Below are 25190 nucleotides of genomic sequence, written 5' to 3' on the forward strand. Positions count from 1 at the left end.
ACTCAAGGTCACACCAATCAACCAATGCCAAACAGAAATGCATTATATCGTGTATCATAATTTACTGTCGTGTTTTCAACACCAAGGTCGCGATAATTGAGTTTACTAACTACATAACACACTTTAACACTTAAAAATAAGTATACATGTAGGTTAATGGGTACTATAGAGCAATAACTGCTTAATATGGTTTACTTTAAGTCATAATTAATAACCTATTGATTTCATAGCGGATATCTACAAGCGTTGTAGTACATCGGGGTTGGGGAAGAAGGGCGGGTCGTGGAACACCGGGCTGTGGAACTGTAGCGCGTGGAACTGCGGCACTGGCCGGAATTGATGGGATTGGAACTGACGATGCGGGTGGAACTGACGCGGTACCAGCCCGGAGTGAGTCAGAAGGTTGTATATCTTGCTGCGAGGCACTTTGTCTGATTCTCTTTCGTACACCTGTTGAAAAAAAACAGTTAACTATTTTTTTCGTTTTCATAACTAAAAACTTGCTCTTAGGCAGGACAGGATACTGTACTATATCGCATTTCTCACATCAATTGGCCGAATAATGCGAAGGAGAGGAAAAATTTGGAAACGTTCATTGTTGTTGGAAACACGTAGATCACTAAATCGGTTGATTGATCTACTTTATAAGACATACATAGAGTCAGTCTGAAAATAGAATACTAGTCTTGTGAAGTAAGCTCGTAAGAGGAAAGATTTGTTTGAGCTGAGGTGCTGCAAGTTAGTAGAGGTGAGACAAATAGAGTAAAGGTACGTTCTGAAGGTGCTGCTGGTAGGAATTCCTCTTCCCGCCTTGTATGGGGGATGCACGTTGCACGCAGCTCAGTCATTCTCTCGCTGGAGATTTAAAACAATTATTCTAACTTTTTCAAATTGTCATCTAACCAACTGTTCTCCACTGTGGAGCAAACTTGTCAGCGGCAGGACTTCTCTGAGGTGAGGGTTGTAGAGGGCTCTGCTCCGAAGGTACTGTGGTAGGAACTCTTCTTCCCGCCTGGCTTGGATCACGGCAGGGTGTGGGGGAGGCACGCAGCTCACTAGCCATGAGCTTGCCAGTACGAAAAATAATGGCTTCCACATTGTGTCTGAAATATAAGGAAAATGAAATTATTGAAACCAAAGATTACTAGGTACAAAAATTGATAGTCCCTCAAACTAGACCGAGCCTGTATCTCGATTAGGTAATAGGATTGTTACCAGAGACAAAACAATCTACTCTATGTACTCATTCTCGCTGTATTGATCTGCTGCTCTTTTGTTAAAATAAACTAAACGCTTCCTAGCATAGCAGACACTTGTTTGGTACACTTTGAGCTAATGCCACACCACAATTTTACTATGTAGGTCAATGTTGTAAAATGACGGTCTCACAACGTGCATGCAAGTGTTTAGCCATCCTTTTTTATAGAACGTACACAACAAAGACGCACGCATGCGGACAGGTATTTAAGATGCCTCAAGATGCGTCCATGTCCCACGCAACACACCGGACAATGACTTGGTTAAGGTCAAATTCACTTTCAAACGAGTGCGTACATCTTACGATCGAGTGTACGACCGGTGACTGTTCTTAAATCTTATTGCAACGTGATAAGACCTACCATAGGTTTGTGAAGTGCGTTGTTGTTAGTACAACGAACAGAAACAAACGTTGGTCAACGCTCTCTAGAATGTTCTTGTAAATAAGTAGGTAAGTATTAACCTCTACGAGTACCGCCTGTGGCGTTACTGGGGCTACCCTTGACTCATCAAAGATTATAATGAATGCGAGTGGCCGAGATTAATATTAGCATGCGGCATCAACGTTCATATTTGAACGACCGGTAATCTTCCACAATAGAAACAAGTTACAAGAGGAAACAAAGATAGAAAGACTGTTTTTGCGACATTAGAGTCTGTGCGGAAAGAGAACAGACTAAGATACATTAAAAACAGCACAGAAGTACCTATGACAAACGGATATTTCACTTAAGAGCCAACGGGAGTGGTCATTTCTCCATACAAACGTACTCCTCGTTTTCCTCCGTGGTTTTTGAAGCTAGAGCAATTATTTTTTCAACACAGATTAATATTGTCAATATCTGTGTCGGACCGTTTTTCTTTTTTTGATATTTTTGTTTTTTAAGGCGCTAGAGCCCTTCAAAAATGGCCTAATTGACTATGCCGCAATGAGAGGCGTGGCATTCAAAACTGATATCAATTAGCCAAAAAAGCAAAACGGTCCGACACAGATAATTTCATAATCATTTAGATTTCCAAATTTGGTTACGATTGGTTAAGTTTTGGAGGAGGAAACAGAGGAGTACGAAACCTCGATTTTTGAGATTTTTACGCAGGATTTTTCGCCTTGTCCTTATCGCACTACTTTTAGGTGCCGCTTCCGTTAGCGAGACGGGTATATTTACCTAAAATATTTAAAACTCAGCTCCTGTTTCGTCTTAAACTTAAAAGCTACAAAACGGTTCTAAAGAGAATTGCGTAAATTTAATGAATAAATATTTATTTACTTTTAATCAAATATGCGTACAAAACTTGAAAAATAATGTACCTACAGTCCTACATAATTCCTAATCACAGTCCTAATCGCGATTATCCTTTAAAGCTTTACTTGAAAATAGTAGATCCGGGGGGAAGGGAAGGGTTTATAATCGCTATAGTAGGTGACTTAAGTAGAGACCTAGAGACTTCTAAATACTTATCTCGTAATGGTAATAAAATAGTCTTGGCTCAAATATAAATAGTTTTCTTAATAGGAGTAGAAACAAAATCAAGTTAGGCTATAACAGTTAAATTTTTTTATGTTCATGCATATGTCTAGTTTAGCCTATGCCTATGGTTGACTGGCGGAGAATACCATTTGGCATTAAGTCTGCCATTTCTACCTATTTGTATTGTACTTTGTGCAATAAAGTTTAAATAAACACATATATTTTCTATTATGCTGCTATACATATTGTCGAATGTATAAAAAGGATAATTAAGTAATAAAATAAACATTGGTTTTTGATAATCTTCATAAGCCCAAGGTGAGACAGCGTAAAGATCTAGAAATTATTGGTTCATACATAAACATGCATTGTTAAATTTGTGCAACATCGCATTTCTACCCACTGGTCATAATAAAATTTAAATTTACTATAAGATGCGCGGTCAGGCTTCGTTGTTCTGGCTATGTTTATGGATAATAAACATTATAGTCGTTCGATTTGTAGCTGTACGTTATACTTGTACTTATTTACAGATATATTTACTCAAAAGTCTCAAAACCATAATAAGGCAGACTTTTGCTTAAGGTACGAATATTTATTATGAACTTATACTAGAAAAAAAATTACAGTAAATTGTACATACAAGATAATTTAGATAATTCTTGTACACTTTGTAAAGTTGAGGTCAAACAAACCTACTCTACTCTTTTGTACCTTAGGCACTTCTAATGCAATATGGCGAAAAATGTATTCATACATTTGACGTTGACTGTATTTGTTTAGACATTAGACTTCGGGCTTCGGGCGTCTATGCCTATTGAAAATATCCTCGTAATGTCTTATAACCAGACATCGTAAAATTTATAGCATTTTCGGTGCAATGGAGTGGTGTTAACGGAATTGGTATAAACAATTTCAACCCTAGTGATTAATTGGCGTTAATTATGTTAATATTAACCTTAATTTACCATTTCAGTTGGAATTATCTATACCAATTCCGTTAACACCACTCCGCTGCACCAAAAATGCAATAAAATTTATGATGTCTGCTTATAACGCTTATTGTTATAAAAAATAACACAATTGAAACCTAAAAATAGCGGTAAAAGAAAACTTCGTGAGGAAACCGGACTAGTCCCAATAAAGGCCTAGTTTCCCCCTTGGGTTGGAAGTCGCTTTCGTGAAAACTTGTGCCTTAATTCTTGTGATTATAGTTGCCATGCGGCACCCACCATAAGGGCACACGGGGCCCGTGCCCAGGGCCCCCACCTTCAGGGTGCCCCGAAGGACGGGCAGTAACAGTATATTTGATTACTCATAATAAATATAAGATCATAGTAGAGAAATGTTAGTTTACTTAATTCGCTTTCTTTACTTTCGAAAAGGGCCCCAAATGTATATGTGCCCAAGGGCCCCAGCATAGTTTAAGACGGCCCTGCCCATGGGCTATATAGCAAAAAGCCGGAACTCTGGTGCAAACACTTATAAAATAATGAATAGCAACTCATATGTTTCTTATGTGACAAGCATTTTGTAGATCCTATGTCAGTACGAAAAGATATATCAATGGTCAGTTTGGTCTGTTGCTGTTAATAGGTACAGTTGATTGTTATTATCGCCATTTAACTGTTGGGGCATTTCGCACTACCTACTAAGTACATTGTGGGAGACGTAAGGGGTATGGCAGCTATCTTAATAACCTGAAGAAACGAACGGCTCCAGGACGACATCAGTAATATTTTATGTCAATACAATGTAGATTATAATGCATATTAAATCTAAATAAATTGACTTTATAATTACCTTTTAAATTAATTAATTGTATAGTACATATAATCTATTTATTAGGACGAACGGAAAAGTTTAAAAAATCCATTCACTGACGTAAACACAATCACATTTCACTTCACTAAAAAGTTTTTTATTATTATTGAATATTTAGAGTATCACCGGTCCACACCGTGGTTGCCTCACATTTGAACACGCCTCGAGCGCCAAAGAACGCTCACCACCACTGTTGCGTTAGTCCCACCATTCGGCGGATATCAATTATATATAAATTATTACTTTATTACACTGTTTACTGAATTGCACAGATTGCAGTCACTGAATGTGTACCTATACCTATGTAATGATTTTAAAATATTGCAACCGAATTCATAAAATTATATCCAATCTCGTTCTTTAATTACTTACTTACGAAGAATTTCACGACGAAGCGCACAATAACGCCTACGAGTGCCTAATGAATGAAAGTAATGAAACATTTTGAAAAGGACAATAGGTAGGTACTTACAAAAATGATATAAAATTCAGTCGTCATAAATAAAAAATTGCTACATAATTAAGTCCTATACTTACTACTTAAAAACAAAAGTGTTTTTAATTGGTAGTCGCGATTGTCGTACTGGTCAAGGATTAATATTTTAAATCCGTTTTTAAAACGTTTAGCAATACCTCATATATATATATAAATAATAATTTGTCTTTAACTGATACAAATTAATGAAAAATTCTCTGTCCCATATTTTTAAAACATTGAAATTTAATTTGCCGGACCGTGAATATAATACATATAAAACATCCATTTCCTCAGTCCATATTCTGAGCACATGTCCTTCTCATGCATCAAAGGGGCTAATAGCGCCCAAAGCATCTTTACATTTTTGCGCTAATTCTTTTTTTTAACTAAATTGACTAGTGGAGGCTAGTGGTCTTCAAATTACATTTTGTAAAATAGGTACAGAGTATTTTTTAACATTGCAATAAAATTAAAAATTCATTCGCACGAACCAGGGTTCGAGTTCGAACCCACGACTTTTAGAATTAAAAGCCTGAATCACTCGACATCACCCGCTCAAAACAGCGATGTTTTTGGAACCATAATTATATCTCATCCATCTGAAAAAAAAAAACAAATATTTTTTTTTGTCCCTTTAATACACTGTTACGACATTTACCAACAGTTCATTGGTATCTCCTATCAATATTTTGAAATTACGGGTCATCGTAGAACCTCGCAATTAGTTATTGACATTGCGACATGGTTCCACCAAACTGACCGGACGACCGGTCTGACCTAGTGGATAGTGACCCTGTCTGCTAAGCCGATGGTCCTGGGTTCGAATCCCAGTAAGGGCGTTTATTTGTGTGATGAACACTAATATTTGTTCCTGAGTCATGGTTGTTTTCTATGTATATAAGTATGTATTTATCTATACAAGTATGTATATCGTCGCCTGGTACCCATAGTACAAAAAAAAAACTGCGTGTATATAGTATATAGGTACCTATTTTAGTATAGGTGCTGGTTTTTCAGTCACCTGCAGGAATACCTTAGGATGATTAGTTGTTTATGTATAGTAGGTATAACGTAGCAAACATTATGCGTATTTATATAACTTTTATATTCAATAAGTTCTCTGAATCGATTCCATTCCATACCAGTGATACTTACTTATATAAAATCACAAGGCTTAGGTAGTCGAAATATTTATACAGGGTGTCCCTAGCCATTGGATAAAGCCGAAATGTACATATCCATTAGGGTATTTAGAACCAGTATACAAAGTATCATAACAATCGGTGTAGCGGTTACGAAGAAATTAACAAATTACGATTTTCTTACTTTGGAGCAACCTGTATGTGTTAGTAGCTCCTGAGGTAATAAATAGTATGAAACCTTCCTCGACCGTTTTGATTATCTTTTTTATTTATGACATTAATAAGATTCTGACTTTTGGCAAATATCATCATTGCCGCACATTTTCAAACAAATTGTCAAAATCACTGCCAATGATTAATACAGTATGATTCTTTTTGTTGTCGATTATTGGAAATAACTTTTGTTTGATACTTTATTTTTTTATCTTTTGTTCTAATTAAAAAAATATTACCGTTAGAGCATTTCTGAGAAGTAACCCTACGTGGGACTTCAGGGTTTGTCCAATGGCTAAGGTCACCCTGTATATGTATATTCCACCTGACCTGCCCCCATAGCACAGTCGCGTTTTTATCGCTTGTCACCATGCCTGTCACGTTCTAACAAGTATGTAAGTGCGAAAGGGTCGCGTATAGTGATAGGCGATAAAAATGGAACCGTGCTGCGCCCGCTGTGTAACCATTATTAGCTGGTTTGTTAGTGCACGACACCTTGCATTTTGTGACTATGCGCTGAAACTTGGCACAGTTGATTCTTATCTGGTCATGAGCAGATACAAACCGGGAGCCGTCGAGAGCCACCTCTCATTTAGTGGGGGGGAGGGGGAAGTTCGACGCTGCGGCGCTTCACTTGGAGCAATATTTCTCTAAAACTATACCTATAAGGGTATGTAATATATTATTTTCGGATAAATTGAGGATAAGAAAAAAAAAGAATAAGGTAGAAAAGACTAAAAAACGTATTTTTGATATTCAACATTTTTTTTAAAGTATAGCAGTAATCTGAAAACAAAAAATACCACCTTATAGGTATATATAGGCTCCCGGTCTGTATCTGCTTAAGACCAGCTAGCAATCAACTGTGCCAAGTTTCAGCGCATAGTCTCAAAGTGCAAGGTCCCCATACAACGGTGTGCACTAACAAACCAGCTATATGTACAATAAATGATTGATTACCTATTGAGTAAATATTGTATTGAGTAAATATTGTTCTTCTTATTTTTAACCCCCGACGCAATAAGAGGGGTGCAATAAGTTTGACACCAATGTCTGTCTGTCTTTGAAATCTGAAAGCGAGTTTCCTTTTACTTTTCTTAGCTATGTTTGATAAAAATCGTTCAAGCAGTTTGAAGAGTATCAGCTCTTTACAAAATGATGTAGGTAAGGCATTTTTGGCATAAAATGGTTTCTTAAAAAGCATAAAAGAATTTGACCGACTTACAATAAACGTTTTCATTTGTATTCTGAAACATCACCAGTCCACTCATTTGCATAAGACATTTGTTCTATAGCGTATTTTGTGCTTTGTAATAAGCCCATAACTTGGAGCAATAATGCGCAAATGATTTTACGCGGCGGGAGCCAAAAATAAATCCTTTGTTGTGCAAACTGTAGCACAAGATTCACGGTGCTCATTCGACTATTATTAGTCCTTTTAAGCTTATTAATTATTATTTTCATTATTTATATAATATTGCTGTGTACCGTGCTGTCGCTTTGCGTTCTTATAAAGTGTGAGGTATGAATGGTAGCGGTAGCACTTACTTCCCTAAGCTATGACTAGGGCATGTTTTCCGTCCTCATCCCCGGGAATTCCTGGGGGGGTGTATTTGTAGCCCGAATTTGATGATGATTTAGGAATAGGAGGCAACAGGCAACCGAGCAGAAGAACCACCTGGTTAGATTAAGTTATATATAGTTATCAAATTTAATAACTTAGGATGTCACATTGAATAAAGAAAGTTTGAAGTAAGTTAATGGGTAGCCTTCGTCAAATAACGTAACCAGACTTATAATCAATGAATTAAACAATGATTAAACGTTAGACTTACGACCTTGTGAAAACATAGCCTTTGTTAATGCTGCCGCTTCCGAAACACTGGAGATTGGGAATGTAGATTAGTTTGCGCAAATGCACGTGACGGCGGCGCCGGCGCCGGCCGGGGAAAGGTGAGAAGACCTCGGCTGTTGTTACATTCGCTTACAAAGCTTTCGTTGAAGGCGAGTTAGGCGGTCATCCCCTGATATTCGATAGTTGTTTTGTAAACGATCTCTTAGTTAATCATGCTAAATAATTATTAAAAAAAAATGTCTCTGTTCCTTGAAAAAATGTCTCCCTTTGGTTTAAAATTTTTCTTATCATTTTAATAGCGTAAGGTGGGTAAAAAAAGTAATTTTAATTAGTTCTTGCCGTATTGTTTACTTCTTATGTGTTCTCGCAGCTGAGGTCAAATGTAATGTGAATGTGCCAGATGAAAGATGAAACCAAAGACTTTTGCTCTTCATGCCTTCTGCGGTAAGTAAAGTAAGTACCTGACATAAACGACAGTCCCAGTAAAATCCTTCTTGTAGTATTAGTGTAACTTATCTGAATCTGCTTCGCCTTAAAGTGGTCCATCTGAAGCGAATGCTTGGTAAGCGGTAATAAAAAGAACATTCGTGATGGCCGTCCGAGCGCCTGACCGGTAATCGTTGCTCGAAATGTTCCTTATGTTAATTGCTGTTCATTACATAATTGTATGTAATGCACGAAATGTACCAACCGAGACCGCATCACAGGTTATAAGTCCGAACTTAGTCGACCGAATTATATATGTATTACGACGTTGGCGATTGGCAGAATAGGAACGTCATTTACTATCGGATAGAGATGAGCTAACAATTAAATATTAGTATAGTAACAGCACCAGTCATGGGACATTTAAGAGGAAATTTGGAGTATTTATGATATTTCCCTTGTACATGTAAATGGTCTTCCGCTTAGCGTGTTAAAAGATGAAAGTCCTATCCGCCTTTCATGTTTTAGGCGTGTTGTATCAAAGATACTGCAATGAGTTTCCACATAATTAACAAATTAAAACTATGCTTTTTTTCTCCAGTCATGGACACCAAAGCTCCAGTAATGGGCCCCCGGTAATGGACGTGGATCCAGTAATGGGCCCCCTATAATGGACATTGCTCTATCAGTATAAAATTTTGAAATGGGGAATAAGTTATGGCAAAAAAATCAATTTTTGGTATAAGCTTTTATCGCTGAATGTATTTTTCTTTCCATAGCCAATTATTATTGTATTAGATTCATCGAGACAATTCTAATATACCCAAACACAATTAGTTAGGGTTTATTGCGATAAAGTTCCCATGGCCACCTCCTGTCTCCATCATCAGATCAAGTCCATGTTATCATAATATTGCATTATCATCCGATTTGCATACTTAATTACGTACTTACACAAAATTTCAACTGAATCGGAAATCGAAAAGTGGGTCAAATTCAGCTACCAAGATTTGACCCACACTAACTAACAAGCCAAGTTAAATAAAAGTTTGGAAAAACGATATTAATTTATCCTAAGTCCGAGAATACCTCCTGGTTGACATATTTCGTAACTACATTTTACTTCTGTATTGTTTAAAACATGAAATTATGGCATGGCAAGCATCATTATGTCAATTGTCCCATCATAGGAGGTATGCAGTTTTACAGCTCCTATAATGGGATTGGGCCAAATACCACTATTTTTTTTACATCTGTGGAGTCACAACATAGTGTGTTGTATACCTTATCTCATGGTAAATGCAATTAACAAAACACATTCTAGTTTTCATCAAGTATTAATTAATTAAAATTTAATCAATTAACTCACCTCTCTTAGCGAAGTTGTTAAGAATTTTTAGTGATATTTTTTTTCAGTGGCACGACAACTTTTGGGTTGACGCACATTTCTTAAAAAATAACCGAATTTAATAAAAATTCAAACATAATCAGCTCTAGGACTCTTATTTATGATAAAAATATATCCAGTGTTTATAAACTACTTTTATATACTTATTTTAGAGGAATTGTGTTTTTTTGTCCCATTACTGGTTCCGTGTCCATTATAGGGTATACTACTATAAGAGTTAGTATGGTAAGGCTAGAGAACTAGTGGCTACCTTACTCTTTTAAGTCTAGAGCTAGAGCTCTAGACTTAGTTCTTGTATTTTTTTTAGAGTAAGTAGTGACAATTGCCCTGGCTGATCTTATTACCCATAATATCCATATCCATACAAATTGTATCTCTCATCATTGTCGTTATAACTAATACAAGGTATTCTTGTGACGACTTGATATACAGTGTGTAAGTCTAATACGGGCGATAAATTAAATCGGACATAGTATTCATTAGTGTAATCATGAAGTAAAAGGTTTTTTTAAGTTGCAGTTCATTACGAGCCCATAATTAATTTTTTTTAAATTTCTCAGCAGCAATGTACTGTAAACATGGTTGCGGTACCGAAATGTCAGATGTTCATTAGCAATACAACAATAGCATTTACAAACTTACCTATCTGGAGGAACATTCACAATACATGTTAGCATTACACTGCGTTTAATGTTTTGTAGTTATTTTGGTAGATTAAAGTACTACTAGGCGTGTTAAAAGATATTAAATCTTATTTATTTATCATGTTTACCAACAAGAAACTGACTTCATTTTAATCAGTCACGATAACAGCACTTGACGTGATTATTTCTAATCTGAGCAATAGACAAGCACCTTTGATAGCACACCTTTTTTGAAAATTAATTTAATATCAGCATCTCATAAGTGATTATTGTGTATTCATTTCGTATTTAATTTGCCTGATTTTTTATACCAGGATGGCGGAAAATAAGCATAGGGGTCATCCATTAATTACGTCACACGAATTTCTAGGTTTTTTGACCCCTCCCCCCCCTTGTCACATTTGGTCACATTTGGCAAACCCCTCCCCCCTAGTGTGACGTCACATTTTTTCTACGAAATCGCCAAATCGAATTAAGTAAGTACCTAAGTATTATTAATATTTTATCAAAATATTTTTGACGATATAAATATTAATAATTTTATTACCCAAAACTGCTTAGGAAAGAAAATTAAAAGAATAAAAACGATTATCGTTTTAAAACTTGTTATTTAAATGTACAGCGAATAAAATAATTAAAAAAAAAATTTCGGTTACTGATGAAGTTAAAGTGACGTCACAAAGTTTGTGTCTCCCCCTCCCCCATGTTACAATATGTCACATTTTCTTGACCCCCTCCCTCCCCCTAAACGTGTGACGTAATTAATGGATGACCCCATACGGCCCGCCTAATAGTTGTACAGTTATTACCAAAATTATTTCGAGAATTAACTAAACCGTCTAAACACCACAAAACTTGGTACATTGTGTGAAAACGTGGCAAACTCTTTGGTGGAATTGCAAGTTTCTTATTTTATTTCAACTCTGATTTGACAATGTCCGTCTTTCGATTCAAAAGTAATCGTATGTTATAAAAATGCCTCGTTTAACAACTTTTACTGCTCCTGAATTAATGGACATGATTTTAATTTACGGTGAAACACTACAAAATGGTCATCGAGCGCTAGCTGTGTACAGAGAGCGATTCCCTCATCGGGTTGTACCAAGAAACGCTCGAGTAATTGTAAACGCGATACAGCGAGCTCGCGAAGGATTGCCCGTAACTGGAAGGGTGGAGGGAGCAGCTATTCACGATGAGCTTCCAGTTCCATTGCAAGACCGAATCCTTCGCCATTTTGCACTTAATCCTGAAAGTAGTACAAGGGATGCAGGAAGACGATTTAATACGAGTTGTTATTTTATGGAGTCAATCAAACGTCGTTGCGAAACCTGTTCTGAAATACAAGGAAGGCACATCGAGAATGCGGCGAAACCGGCAAAACTAAACTCAGGTTTCTCAGAATTTGTATTGTTGTAAATTGTGTTTTTTAGTTTTCTTTTTAGTTGGTTTTCTTTAGAAGTATTTCAGCAACTTCAGTACATTTCAGTTGTAATTTCAATGGGTCGTTATTAAAATAAATGATTGCTTTAATAAGATTTTTTGATGTAATTTGATTTTAAACTAGGTAGTCATTTCGTCAGATAAAAAACATCATACTTATTTCATACTTATTTATTATTTACCCACTCATGACAGTTAATGACATTACATACGCAATAGGAGTTTTTGAAAGTAACTGTCAACGAGCGTTTAACGTGAGCGTGTTTGCATTACATTGCGGGCTGAATTATTTTGTATGGAAAAAAGTTATTGTTGCAACTTTAAGTAAATGTTATCTAATTACCTTTACTTTGTCCTATACTAACCACCGTTAAGAGATTCGCCCGTATTAGACTTACACACTGTATAATGATCTGTTAAAATTTCAAAACATTATCTGTCTGATTCTTTTCCCCGACCGATTTAGATGAAATTTTGAATTAAGAAGCCCAGACCGTCTAAATTCAAATTCAAAATGTTTCTTGCAAATCAAAATCACATTACACATTATTAGGTAGAGCTTATAAGTAGGTGGGTTTACATATGTGACACATTGCAAGGGCACAACAATACTTAAAGTAAGACTAACATGCAATAGATTAACATTATTAATCATGTTTATCATAAAAAATCATTCACCTTGAAATAACATTTGTTGACTAAGGATATTTTTAAGTGTTTATTAAATCTCGGCAGTTTTTGAATATTTTTTAGGGAGTTCGGTAGGTGGTTATATATTTTAAGTAGCATAAACATAAAAAAAAATTAACATTTAGTGAGGGCTGGATGCGACTATTTTTAGTGTTGAGTGGGGTAATTGAAGTTTATTTAAGTTTCGATTGTTCCTTTTGATTTTTGGTGATGTCGGAGTAAACAACTCTGTATGTTTCCTAACAAAACATGATTCGAGGATGTACATTGACGGTAGAGTAAGTATTTGGAGTTTCTTGGAAAGAGGTCTGCACGACTCCATTTGATCAGTATTTGTTAATATTCTAACACATCTCTTTTGGAGAATGAAGATCTTATCCATGTCAGTGCTATTCCCCCATAAAACTAGCATGAATTGCGTTCTCGCGAGTCCATACTTGAAGTCGCGCAAGATGTATTGGAGTCGCGCGCAACTCGTGCGGCCTAGCCAAGGTGACAATCGCTTGCGCTTCGCCATCGAATCACGTTGTGACTCTCTATCACTCTTCCATATAAGTGTGACAGTGACAGTTACGTTTCGTTCGCTACGGAGCGTTAGCGATTAGCATGTTGTCTACGGGGCCTGCGGGCTCAGCACGGTTCCATTTTTATCGACTATCACTATGCGCGTCCCTTTCGCACTTACATACTTGTTAGAACGTGACAGGCATGGTGACAAGGGATAAAAACGCGACCGTGCTAAGCCGCCTGGTCTGATATATGATGGACACAGGTTTAGGAGGAAGGAGTGGTAAATTAAACAGACCGTCACAGCTAGTGCAAAACATATGGGTCTTGATATAACATTAAGTGGCCCACGGTGGCGGCATAATACAATGACGAGTACCTAATTTAATTTTGTATGGAGATTAGGGATTGCAGAACCGGTACTGTTTAAAAGAACCGGGATTTTCGGTACCAGGCAAAAATGGAACCGGGATTTCCCGGTATTTTCGGTACTTTCGGGACTGCCTTAAAATATCAGTTTTTACCTCAATTTTAAGAAAAAAGCGTAAAACGACCATGAATCTTTCTCTTAGCATAGGTGTAATATAAAAAAGTACCATAGTGAAGGTACACATACTTCTTTTTTACGATAATATGTGTCTTTAAACCACACAATCATTGCCTACATTAACTCTGATTTGGACTGCCTCTGTGTACTATACTACTAAATAATATAGTTTGGTTTAATCCTAAAAACTACCTATGATATTTGTTGAAAAACATTCGCAAAAACTGAATTGTGATTCAGTAATATCATCATTTATTTTAAATATAGCTTACACATTTAAAATTTTTCGTGAAAAAGAATAAAAAAATAAATAATCATTTTCGCATGCATTTAAAATGGGCTATGGCAGGGATATCTTACATACTGTAGGGAGGTAAATAAATTATATTATTATAAGAATTTGGCAAGGAGGGGCATATATGTCACTGTAATATTTTAATTCTATTTAAAAATGTAATTATCATATGAGAGTTTCTTATACCGTGTTGAAATTAAAAGGAGTATTTTATTTATTACAAATTTCTTATTAGTTTTTGCTCGTATTTTTATACAAATAACTAATAATTATTCGTATAAAATTATTTATCGTAGGAACATCTTATGCCCTTAAAGTTTCAAATTACGCAATTTTATATTGTCGATATTGTCAAACCAATGGACTATTTTAGTTTTGATTTTAATATGTGATCAGCCCTAAAAGTAGGTATTAGCTACAGCCTTTGATTAATAAAATATATTAATAAAGTAACAGAAAACAGTCAAATATTGTACCGGAAATGTTAGTCCCGAAAATCCCGAATGTACCGGGATTTATATTTTGTAATCCCGGTTCTTTGCTTGGCTCTAAATCCCAGGAATTCCCGGTACTTTCGGTTCCGGTATTTCCCGGGAGCAAACCCTAATGGAGATTGACAGCCCTTATCATTTACTTGTCACTGTTGTCACTACTAAATGTGTCAGTTATTACCAGACATCGTAAATTTTATAGCATTTTCGGTGCAGCGGAGAGGTGTTAACGGAATTGGTATTAAACAATTTCAATCCTAATGATTAATTAGCGTTAATTACGTTAACATTAACCTTAATTTACCATTTCAATGGGAATTATCTATACCAATTCCGTTAACACCACTCTGCTGCACCAAAAATGCTATAAAATGTACGATGTCTGGTTATTACTTATATTATGTGCAAACTACTTTGTATAATGGGAGCAGATTATACCGCGATGCAAGGCAAAGCAATACTCGAGAGAATGTGGGTGGTTACGAAGATGGTTGTTTTTGTTTGGCAACCAGTTTTGCAACTGGTACGCCGCCGGACAGAGCACGTGATTAGTTGGAAGCTGTAATTATTACATGTGAAGATTTGAGTAAAATGTACCTACCTACTAATGATCGATTAGAATAAAATGAGCTTTTTTATCAATCAACACGAGAAGAATCGATCAATCAAAACAAATGACGGCGTAAAGTAGCGGTTTGATTTTATCACAGTAATCGAATATTTAACTACTAGTATGGCTGGCCTATACGCAGTACGCTCTGAAAAATCATTTGTTCGAGTGTATTTCCCGTTTTTCCAATGATTCGACCCACAGGTTTATATTTCGAAGAAAATAAATCACGAAATATGAATATAGAGCATTCTCCTTACGTTTTAGCATATCGGCGTCGTTATAGAAATAATTCACAAGAACATTCCAAATATGAAACGATAAAAGATAGCATGAAGACGGTCGGGAAACAGTATTGCTCTGAATCTTCGATTTGTGGACTTAAACATCTAGTAAACGAAAACACGACGCACATGGAGAGGTAAGGTCCCCACGTGAAAGTACTTACTGATTACCTGTTCGTTTTAATGCTTATTGCAAGTTGTTTTTAACTTGTTTCGGTTACGAGCTTAGACTTGTTTGTCGTAATTACATATTTGCAGTATTGCCTCTATTACGTAACTTTAGCACTATCATGTCACGGAACTTATCTCCACAGGATCATTTGGGTCATAATCTTGATCAGTGCGTTGATCTGTTCCGCATCCTTGGTCTGGTTTACTTTTAGTAAGTACTATAAGGCGCCTTTAGTGACCACTCAAATGCCTGAAGGTGTCTCCGTTAGCACCATAATCTTCCCAGCTGTGGGGATCTGCTCGAATAATAGGATTAGCAAGCGAGCCGTTACCGAGCTTGCTGACAACCTGTAAGTTTTAAAATCAATAGTACTTAAACACGATATAGCAGGCTCACCTAACTTACCTCATTGCTTTTTACTTAGGCTTAAAGAGGAACGTAACAAGAAGTACAATAAAACGGAGATGATGACGCTCCTTTTTGGTCTGGGTCAGTTATACAACTTGCAAGGCTTAAGTGGGGACAATATGCGAGCGAAGCAACTCCACATCGCACTGGGCGATTACGACGTCACGGAGTTAATGCGAGATGTGGGTATTATCACATTTTTAAACTATGGTATGGTCCACGTGCAACTTAGATTTTTGTTTGCAGCTGACCCCGGATTGCGACGACTTGCTGTTGCGATGTGCTTGGAACGAGAAGGCAGAGGATTGCAATCACCTGTTTAACTTCCGGCTGACTATGAACGGTTTTTGTTGCACGTTCAACTATCTACGACAGTCCGATATTTTTGAAGAGTATGCTTTAGATAATTCTTCTTCTATCTTCTCTTTTCTTCTTCAGACAGTTTTGCACGAATTTCCTGAAATAATAAACATATACCTTTATCATGACCAATAATAAAAGGATTCTTATAATTCATGTATTTCTGATACTGGGTATCTGTCGAAATCCAAAATCAAAACAAAATATTAATGTTCCCGACTGACTCTCTTTATTTCAGCAGAAACAGCGGTCACCGAAGCATGGACATGTACAAGTACGGAAACAAGTCCAGTTTTGACTTCGATATGGGACTCAAAGTCCTACTTAAGATAGACGATAGTGACGATTTTTATTATAACATTCCATCTCTCGGTTCGACTGTAAGTTTTTTTTACTGTTTTTCTTCCGTTTTAGAGTCAATACGAACCCTGTTGCCGCTCTTATATTAAAACGCCATACCATGTTTTCAGTTACAGTTTTCAGATGCTTATGATTTTCCTGATGCGCCAAGCGGAAGTTTTTCAATGAAAATAATTAGCCCCAGCGTTCACGTGAGTTAAACTATTACGATTTCAAAAATGGATCATACACAGCAATTGACGACCGGTCTGGTCTAGTGGATAGTGACCCTGTCTGCTAAGCCGATGGTCCTGGGTTCGAATCCCAGTAAGGGCATTTATTTGTGTGATGAACACTAATATTTGTTCCTGAGTCATGGTTGTTTTATATGTATATAAGTATGTATTTATCTATACAAGTATGTATATCGTCGCCTAGTACCCATAGTACAAGCTTTGCTTAGTTTGGGGCTAGGTTTGATCTGTGTAAGATGTCCCCTAATATTTATTTATTTATTTATTTATTTTAATTAGATTTACATTGTCTCCCAGTTTATTTTTTATATTAGCTGTACCTACAGCTATCATATAACATATAATTTTCTGATCCCTTGTGTTATAAAATCAACATAATAAACACACAAGCTGTTAACTCTGGTGTCAACAGGCGTTTGACAACTTTTGTTTTAAAATATATGTACAGTATTATACTCCGCCAAACTGTAACCTATAATAGGTACTTATAAGTATAATTAAGTTAATAATTACCAGAAAGCTTCAACATGATTTCAGTTACATCAAATAAATAAATAAATAAATAAATATTGGGGACATCTTACACAGATCAACCTAGCCCCAAACTAAGCAAAGCTTGTACTATGGGTGCTAGGCGACGATATAAATACTTATATAGATAAATACATACTTATATACATAGAAAACACCCATGACTCAGGAACAAATATCTGTGTTCATCACACAAATAAATGCCCTTACTGGGATTCGAACCCAGGACCATCGGCTTCGCAGGCAGGGTCACTACCCACTAGGCCAGACCGGTCGTCAGCTTCATAAAATGATAATTATCTTCATAAAATTGGTATTTAGTACCTAGTCTGATGCAATCAGTACTAAATAAGAGACAATCCACTCACTATCTATACTTCATCCTTGGCCTAATATGACACCTGGAAATGGGCTTCCAATAAGTAAACTTTATTAGATGCATAGAAGAGTGGGCACCTAGGCAAAGTAGCCAGCAATTTTATCTGTCCTATTTGACGTTATCACCACAAGTAGGTATATGTCAAATTAGAACACCAACCGAACCGTCGTCGAATAGATCAACCCACTTGAGGGGTAGGTACTAATTAATTTTATTAAACAAAAAAAAAGTAGTTGGCTAAGATTACCCTTAAAGTCAAAAATACCAATAGTAGTATGTCAGAAACTTCTCAAAATTAGCAAGTCTGAATTACCCCGAGGAATTACCTAAAATGCCACAACTAAGTTATTAAGTACCTACCTCAAAATCCGTATGATGTTCTGCCATTTCTTACCTACTGGTATCATTAAATTTTGTAAAGGTCTGTTTACACAGTGATTAGTGTCCAGTACGAGTTACTCGTAATACATTTGCTACTAAACGCAACACAAGTAGCAAATGTATGAACTCTCACTGAACAGTCGCACTAAAGACATATACCCACAGATGACAGTAATGGTAACAGCAAGCTTCACCGAAGCCTCCCGCGACATCCAGCACGTGTCCGTGAAGCTCCGCAGCTGCCTGTTCTACGACGAGTCCTCCTACCTGCCCTTCTACACGCACAGCGACTGCATGCTCAAGTGTCGCATGCTCTTCCTGCTGCAGAACTGCAACTGCACGCCGTTCAACATGCCCAAGATCAATAATGGGAGGACGTGCGATATGCGGGATATACCGTGCCTTGGGATTTATTACGGTGAGAAACTGAGAATAAGATGAAGAATCTTATAATAACAGGTTATGAATTTGATCTGGATTTGTTATGGATTATGGATGTGATATTAGCTGTCAACAGTGGCAGTTAGCAATGTTTGGCCTAATTATATCTGAGTAGAATATTAGGTATACAACATTTATGCAATGCGTTATGACAATCTAAACCCTGAAATTTGTATGCATGGCAATATACTCGCCATGCGTTGCGTACGGCTCAGTTTGCCCCTACCTTTATTGTTACATGTTACCATTATATCCCTAATTGGTCGGATCTTTAGATCTCTTTTAATTGTTGATAAACGATGCACAGTCACCTGCAATAATATGTTATACCTACAACGATGAAGCCCGCAAAAATATTTGACACGATCCTATTTGTAGAGCCATAAAATCGTATCACATATTTTTGCGGCCTTCGAAGAGTCTGTACGAACGTACAGTGGCATTGAAAAGGTTTTTAATCGTGATTTAATCCATCATATTCTAACGTTGAACATTCTAATGATCACTGGACTAGGCGTGAATTCTGCAACACCGTTTGGAATGGTAACTATTCGGTAGATCAATCATCGTCAGTCACTGAATCGTTGCAAGGTTGAACATGTTGAAATATAAATTATCACCACCAACTACTCATTATTATTTCTGTAGGTATTGGGTTGGAATTTGACCCGATGGGAGTCTCAAGTCCTTCAACTCTGTTCTGTTATATTATTTGAAATAATAGCTAGCATGAGAATCCTGCCATTTGTATTCCACTGAACGACGAGATTTATTTTGAATAATCCCTAATAATTATAAATGCGAAAGTATAACTGTGTCTATTTGTTACCTCTAAAGAAAACGGTTGAACCGAATTCAATATTTGGTATAGAGATAGTTTGTTAGTCCCTCATAGGGTAGATCTTGTCAATCATCATCGTGCTAGACAAAGTCGCGGGGAGAAGCTACTGTGACAATAACTTACGGTGAACGACGACATTTATTTGATAACTATTAGGTAGGTATTACTTAATCTAATTAATACATTTATACCAAAAAATATTGAAATGCATCATCGATAATCTACAACCGACTAAAAACTGAACAATGTAACCCCATTTTGTTCTCAGCTCAATCCATCACCGTCCGTCCCGAAGTGGACGAGATACCAGCAGAGCTGGAACTCGACAAGGTGGGCGGAGGGATCCCCTGCCCCATGTGCTACCCTTCGTGCTCCAAGACCTTGTATTACTATGACTTTAACAACGTCGTCATATTTCCTAGCCACTTGAACAGCGTGCCGGATGAAGATAGAGAAAACTGGGTGTAAGTTACTACTTTTGTTCTGTGTTAATGTTATCAGGATTCAAACTATGCATGAAATCTACTAAAAGTTACTAGACTTAGTAGCCGGGTCCACACAGAGCGACCGATCTCGGCCGAGGCAGCGCGCGCGAGGCACGTCTACACTGGCCGTTTTGTGCGCGAGGAAATTGCCTCGCGCATATATGCTCCTGTGTGGACCTGGCTATTGACCTAGGTACTTGATGGTGTTGCAGTGAATTTGTATCGATTATTTTGTGTCTGTTTGTCACCCTGGTCACCCACATATCTTGCCTATACTGGTAGAAAGAAAGTAGTTAGTAGGTGTAAAAAAGGATCAAATGCACCGGTTTATAAAATGTATTTATAAATATATCAATAAAATTATACACACTAGTGACGTATTTCAAAGCATTTAAAGGCATAGTTGTTGATGGGACTTTCGTTTTTGAATGTAGTTTTCTCAATTCTGGACTTCGGACTACCAACCTGTTGCAACCAGACCTTCATGTCTTGTAGTGCTTTAGGCGGTCCTTGGAGTTGCCCGACTACGGTTCCTTGGGCGGTGTTCATTACCCAACCTTTCAGTCCTAACTCAAGAGCTTTCTTCTGTGTGTGTTTCCTGAAGTAAACGCCTTGCACTTTGCCGAAAACTTCAAAATCGGCTGTTCCCAACGTCACAGCTTTGTTGCTCGCCATCCTTCAATACCTTTTTCTTTACGTGTTCGACGTGTGTTAAATTTTTTGTAGGCAATCGTGTAAAAATACAAAAAAATTGACTTAAATATGTTTTGTTGCTTTGGAAACGGCATTCGTTTAGGCCTGTTGAAAAGCAGCGAGAAGGTTGCTATGCAACATTTTTAGGGCGTGCTCACATTATATTATATACTCAGAGCTTGCAGCTTCGAGCAACACCGGCTTCCGACACATCGGAAGGGAGGGGCCCAAGCGATATCTCACCGTACAAATCTTTCTGCCATTTTTCGCGGGGGGAAAGGTGCACACAGTCGCACTTCTCACACACTTACATACAAAATCCAATCTGTAATGACGACACAAATACATAGAAAATGACACACGTCAAAGACAAATCTTGCAAACCTCGATCTCTTTTTGTGTACGGACGAGTGACAAGTGTCATAACACGCACACTAACACATTTTCGTTGAAGTATGTTATTGTATTCTGAGAGATGAGAAGTCGGATTTATCGCTCGACCGATCCGCAATTTGTACTGAGCGAGCAAAATCGATAAATCCAACAATTACATGAGACTAAAATATAATAATTGTGTTTGAATGTAATCAAACGTATGATATGTAAAAAAAAATATTACATGTGAAATGTAACACTTTCTTTTTGTAAATTTGATGTCCCCGACCTCTTTTTATAACAAAAAACCGAGCAAACAGGCATTTTTGTGCAGCAGTGTTCACGCGCGCGTCTGGACTCGGTCTAGTGAAAAATCCAAGTGCAACTAGTTTTATTACCCGCGCTAGATTAGATTGACGCGCTAATCTTGTACCTCGGCAGAGGGGAAATAGTGCGAATGCCGCCTCCCTTCCGTGTTGCTCGAAGGCTTGCAGCTTCGCTGCAGCTCCCGTTAAACTAATACACCTTCATCATTCAATACATGTTTAGATTAAGTTTATTTACACCCTAAGTTAATTAAACCTAACAGCGCTCTCTGACCTTTTCCACATGAAATGATTTCGGAAACTTCTTACATTTTTGTATAGGAATCGAAATTTTGCATTTCTAAAATGAAAGTTTTCCTTGATTCCTGTGAAATTTTCCTGCCTCATATTTCCTAGAAGTAACTTTTGTATACTCTCTGTGACTTGCACATCTGTAGGGACTTACTTACAAGTACCTACAGATGCGTTTCTGCATGCTCGTCTGCGTTTCGTGGCTAGAGTCTGTGCGGAAAGAGACGAGTTAAAGAAGAGACGAGTGCGTGTATTGAGTCCCATACATTCCGCGACTCTTCTCTTTCCGAAAAGACTAATAAAAGATTCAAACTACCTACGCTACGGTACAGTCAAGTGTAAAAATATGGGTGCACACATCATACTCAAAATTATGTCCCATAGCTCTTATGTCAGCGAATTAAGAACTATGGGACATATTCTTAAGTAAGTTATATGCACCCATAGGTATTTTTACACGTGACTGTACGAACGTAAAATTGTCGCAGTTACTTTGCTATTGGGCATTTAACCCCACTATAGTCTAGTGCTAATAGTGCGTCCTGCCTTTACAGTTCTACTAAGGCTTAGTAATTAAGCCAATGCTTTGATTGGTAGTTGGTACAGTCACCTGCAATAATATGTTACTCTTCGAAGGCCGAAAAAATATGTGACACGTTCTTATGGCTCTACAAATAAGATCGTGTCAGATATTTTTTGCGGCCTTCGTTGTCTTCTTCTTCTTTCTCCGTGCCACTTCCCATTTCATTTGGGGTCGGCCCTCTGAATATGTTTCCGCCATTTGGCTCTGTCATAGTAGGTTGCTGGTATTTTTAGCGACTGTTTCTCCAGGTTTCTCCACCAGGTGGCTTTTGGGCGGCCCGGTGGTTGTTTGCCTATGTCAATTTCAAGTGCAATTTTTACCGGGTGATCTTTTTCTCGACGCATTACATGTCCATACCATCGGAGTTGGCTTTCGTGGAGTTTGTCTGGTATTGGAGTGACTTTAAAACTGCCTCTAACATGTTCATTCCTAATCCTATCTAGCCTGGTGACTCCGCCTGCCCATCTGAGCATTTTCATCTCAGTGGCATGGATATTGGCCTCGTGCGCACAAGTCGTTGTCCAACACTCTGCGCCATAGAGTAATACAGGTCTGACACAGGTTTTGTACACTTTTCCCTTGGTTCTAATGGGCATTCTACGGTCGCAGAGGACACCTGACAACGATCGCCATTTCATCCAACCGGCATTTACTCTGTGCAGCACATCGGCGTCGCATTTGGCAGTTTCGTGCAGAATGGAACCAAGATATTTAAATTTTGTCACTTCAGCCACAGGACTATCCCCGATATGGAGTGAGGAAACACAGGTTCGTCCGAACATAAATTTCATGAACTCCGACTTCGCCCTACTAATCTTTAGGCCATTGCTCTCCAATGCGTGGCACCATTTATTTAAGGTCTCTTGTAAGTTTTCCGGTGATTCAGCTACTAAAACGATATCATCGGCATACAGGAGACACCAAGGAACCGCGTCCTGGATATTCTTTGTTAGGTAATCCATTACGGTGATAAAAATAAGAGGGCTGAGAGCTGAGCCTTGCTGGACGCCTACTTTTACGGGGACCGGTTTGCTGGTTCCTGCGGGGCTGCGGACTGAGGTATTAACATCGGTATACATGTCCTGTACGAGCTTTATGTATGGCTCCGGAATGTTCTGACTTCTTAGGGCTTGCCAGACCAAACGACGTGGTACTCTGTCGAAAGCCTTTTCTAGGTCAAGAAATGCCATATAGAGATTTTTCTTAAGGGCTCTGTATTTTTCGGTTAATATCCTGAGCGTTTGTATAGCATCCGTAGTACCTTTTCCCTTAGTGAAACCAAACTGATTGGGTGTGATTGTAATAAGGCTTCTAAGCTTTTGGTCCAAAATCTTTTCCCAGATTTTTAAGGTGTGGGATGTTAGGGTTATCCCTCTGTAGTTGGAGCAATCCTGGACATCACCTTTGTTTTTATAAACAGGCACTATAAAACTATGTCTCCAGGAGTCAGGAATTTTGTTGGATAAGATGATATCGTTAAAAAGCTTTGTCAGCCAGACTACTCCAATGTCATTATATTGCAGGCGATTGTACCTAAGCAAATATTAATTAATATTCAAACACCGAGTGGAAATAAAATTACAATAAACCAGCACCGTAGACTTCCTCAACATTGTCTACCATGACAAAGATTACCCTACTTGAACAAACAATGGTTCTGTGTCAAAGCCAGTCAATGTTTGTCATGGTGACCACATTTAAGGTACTGAAAATATTGAAAAGATCGATTAGTGAGTTTCACATGGACATTTATTAGGCAACAAGCCACATTTAACGGCGTATCGTAAAAGTCTTAAAGCTACAATAATTTATCGGCCCTTCATTTTTGAAATCAACCTTTCCGATTTTAGATTTAGGGCTCCCTATCAGCTGTAGCCAGCTCTTCATAGCCTGCACCTTCTCTGGAGCACCCTGCACTTGGCCAATCACGGTGTCGTGAGGAGAGTTCATCACCCATCCCTTTACCCCTAAATTCAAAGCCCTTTTTTGGGTGTATTTTCTAAAGCAGACGCCTCGAACCTTTCCGAAAACCTCAAAATCTGCATGGTGAACTACGGGCGGTTTGCAATTTGATTTACTTGGCATTATTTATTTAATTTTATGTATATTAGAAGAGAAAATAAGTACCTACGTTTGAATTTTGCATGAGCTGACGTTTGTTTGACATTCGTTTATGGTTTCGTATATTCTTGTGTGGCAAAGAGAATACATATAACCAGGTTAATAACCATGATATAACCACTATGTTTTACCTGTGTTGGAGGTAAATAATATAATACTCACTAGGAGTAAAACGTAGTGATTATTAGGGCTCGAATCATGCGGATGACGTCAAACCACTCACAGGTGATTTAAAATATTGTTACCTCGTGCGACATGTCACACGAAAGTTTAAATACAAACGTCATCCTGTGTGCAAAATTACGTCATTTTTACGTCATCTGCATGATTTGTTCGAGCCCTGGTGATTATATTCTCTTTGTGTTGGAGCTCTATCACAGAATGAAGGCATGTCCAGACGGGGTAAATTTTTCGCCAATCTGATTAAATTGTATATACATAAAATACTTTACATACATTTCCTAGAACCGCTATATTAAATTCGGTCGTATTTCAAAATTCGCCCCTCGTTGCTTTCCTATATTTCGCAACTTGTATCGTAAACAGAGATGTGAAAAATACTTTATAGAAAGTATTTAAATACAAAATACAAATACTTCCTTGATATACTATTTCAAATGCAAAATACAA

The 25190-nt window shown here is 37.5% G+C and overlaps 3 protein-coding genes across 3 annotated transcripts in view; 1 reads left to right on the top strand and 2 right to left on the bottom strand.

Moving 5' to 3' along the window:
• On the bottom strand, positions 1 to 15887 carry LOC134796052 (uncharacterized). Its single transcript, XM_063767985.1, has 3 exons — positions 15752 to 15887; positions 904 to 1103; positions 1 to 450 (listed from the first exon to the last, which is right to left on the bottom strand). Exons 2-3 carry the CDS (start codon positions 1096 to 1098, stop codon positions 238 to 240), a joined length of 408 nt encoding a protein of 135 aa, XP_063624055.1. The 5' UTR covers positions 1099 to 1103; positions 15752 to 15887; the 3' UTR covers positions 1 to 237.
• LOC134796027 (sodium channel protein Nach-like) overlaps positions 15484 to 25190 on the top strand; it is a 14744-nt gene continuing 5037 nt past the window's right edge. Inside the window, exons 1-8 of the mRNA XM_063767942.1 lie at positions 15484 to 15717; positions 15895 to 16101; positions 16177 to 16342; positions 16407 to 16552; positions 16759 to 16900; positions 16991 to 17071; positions 18570 to 18822; positions 19955 to 20150. Coding sequence (XP_063624012.1) covers positions 15485 to 15717; positions 15895 to 16101; positions 16177 to 16342; positions 16407 to 16552; positions 16759 to 16900; positions 16991 to 17071; positions 18570 to 18822; positions 19955 to 20150 — 1424 coding nt within the window. The 5' untranslated portion in view covers position 15484. The remainder of the gene's footprint in view (positions 15718 to 15894; positions 16102 to 16176; positions 16343 to 16406; positions 16553 to 16758; positions 16901 to 16990; positions 17072 to 18569; positions 18823 to 19954; positions 20151 to 25190) is intronic.
• Positions 20490 to 20940, bottom strand: LOC134796567 (acylphosphatase-2-like). Its single transcript, XM_063768748.1, has one exon. The coding sequence runs from the start codon at positions 20844 to 20846 to the stop codon at positions 20541 to 20543; it is 306 nt and encodes a 101-aa protein (XP_063624818.1). The 5' UTR covers positions 20847 to 20940; the 3' UTR covers positions 20490 to 20540.

Source organism: Cydia splendana, chromosome 13, assembly GCF_910591565.1.
Source record: "Cydia splendana chromosome 13, ilCydSple1.2, whole genome shotgun sequence".
In the NCBI taxonomy this organism is placed as follows: domain Eukaryota; kingdom Metazoa; phylum Arthropoda; class Insecta; order Lepidoptera; family Tortricidae; genus Cydia; species Cydia splendana.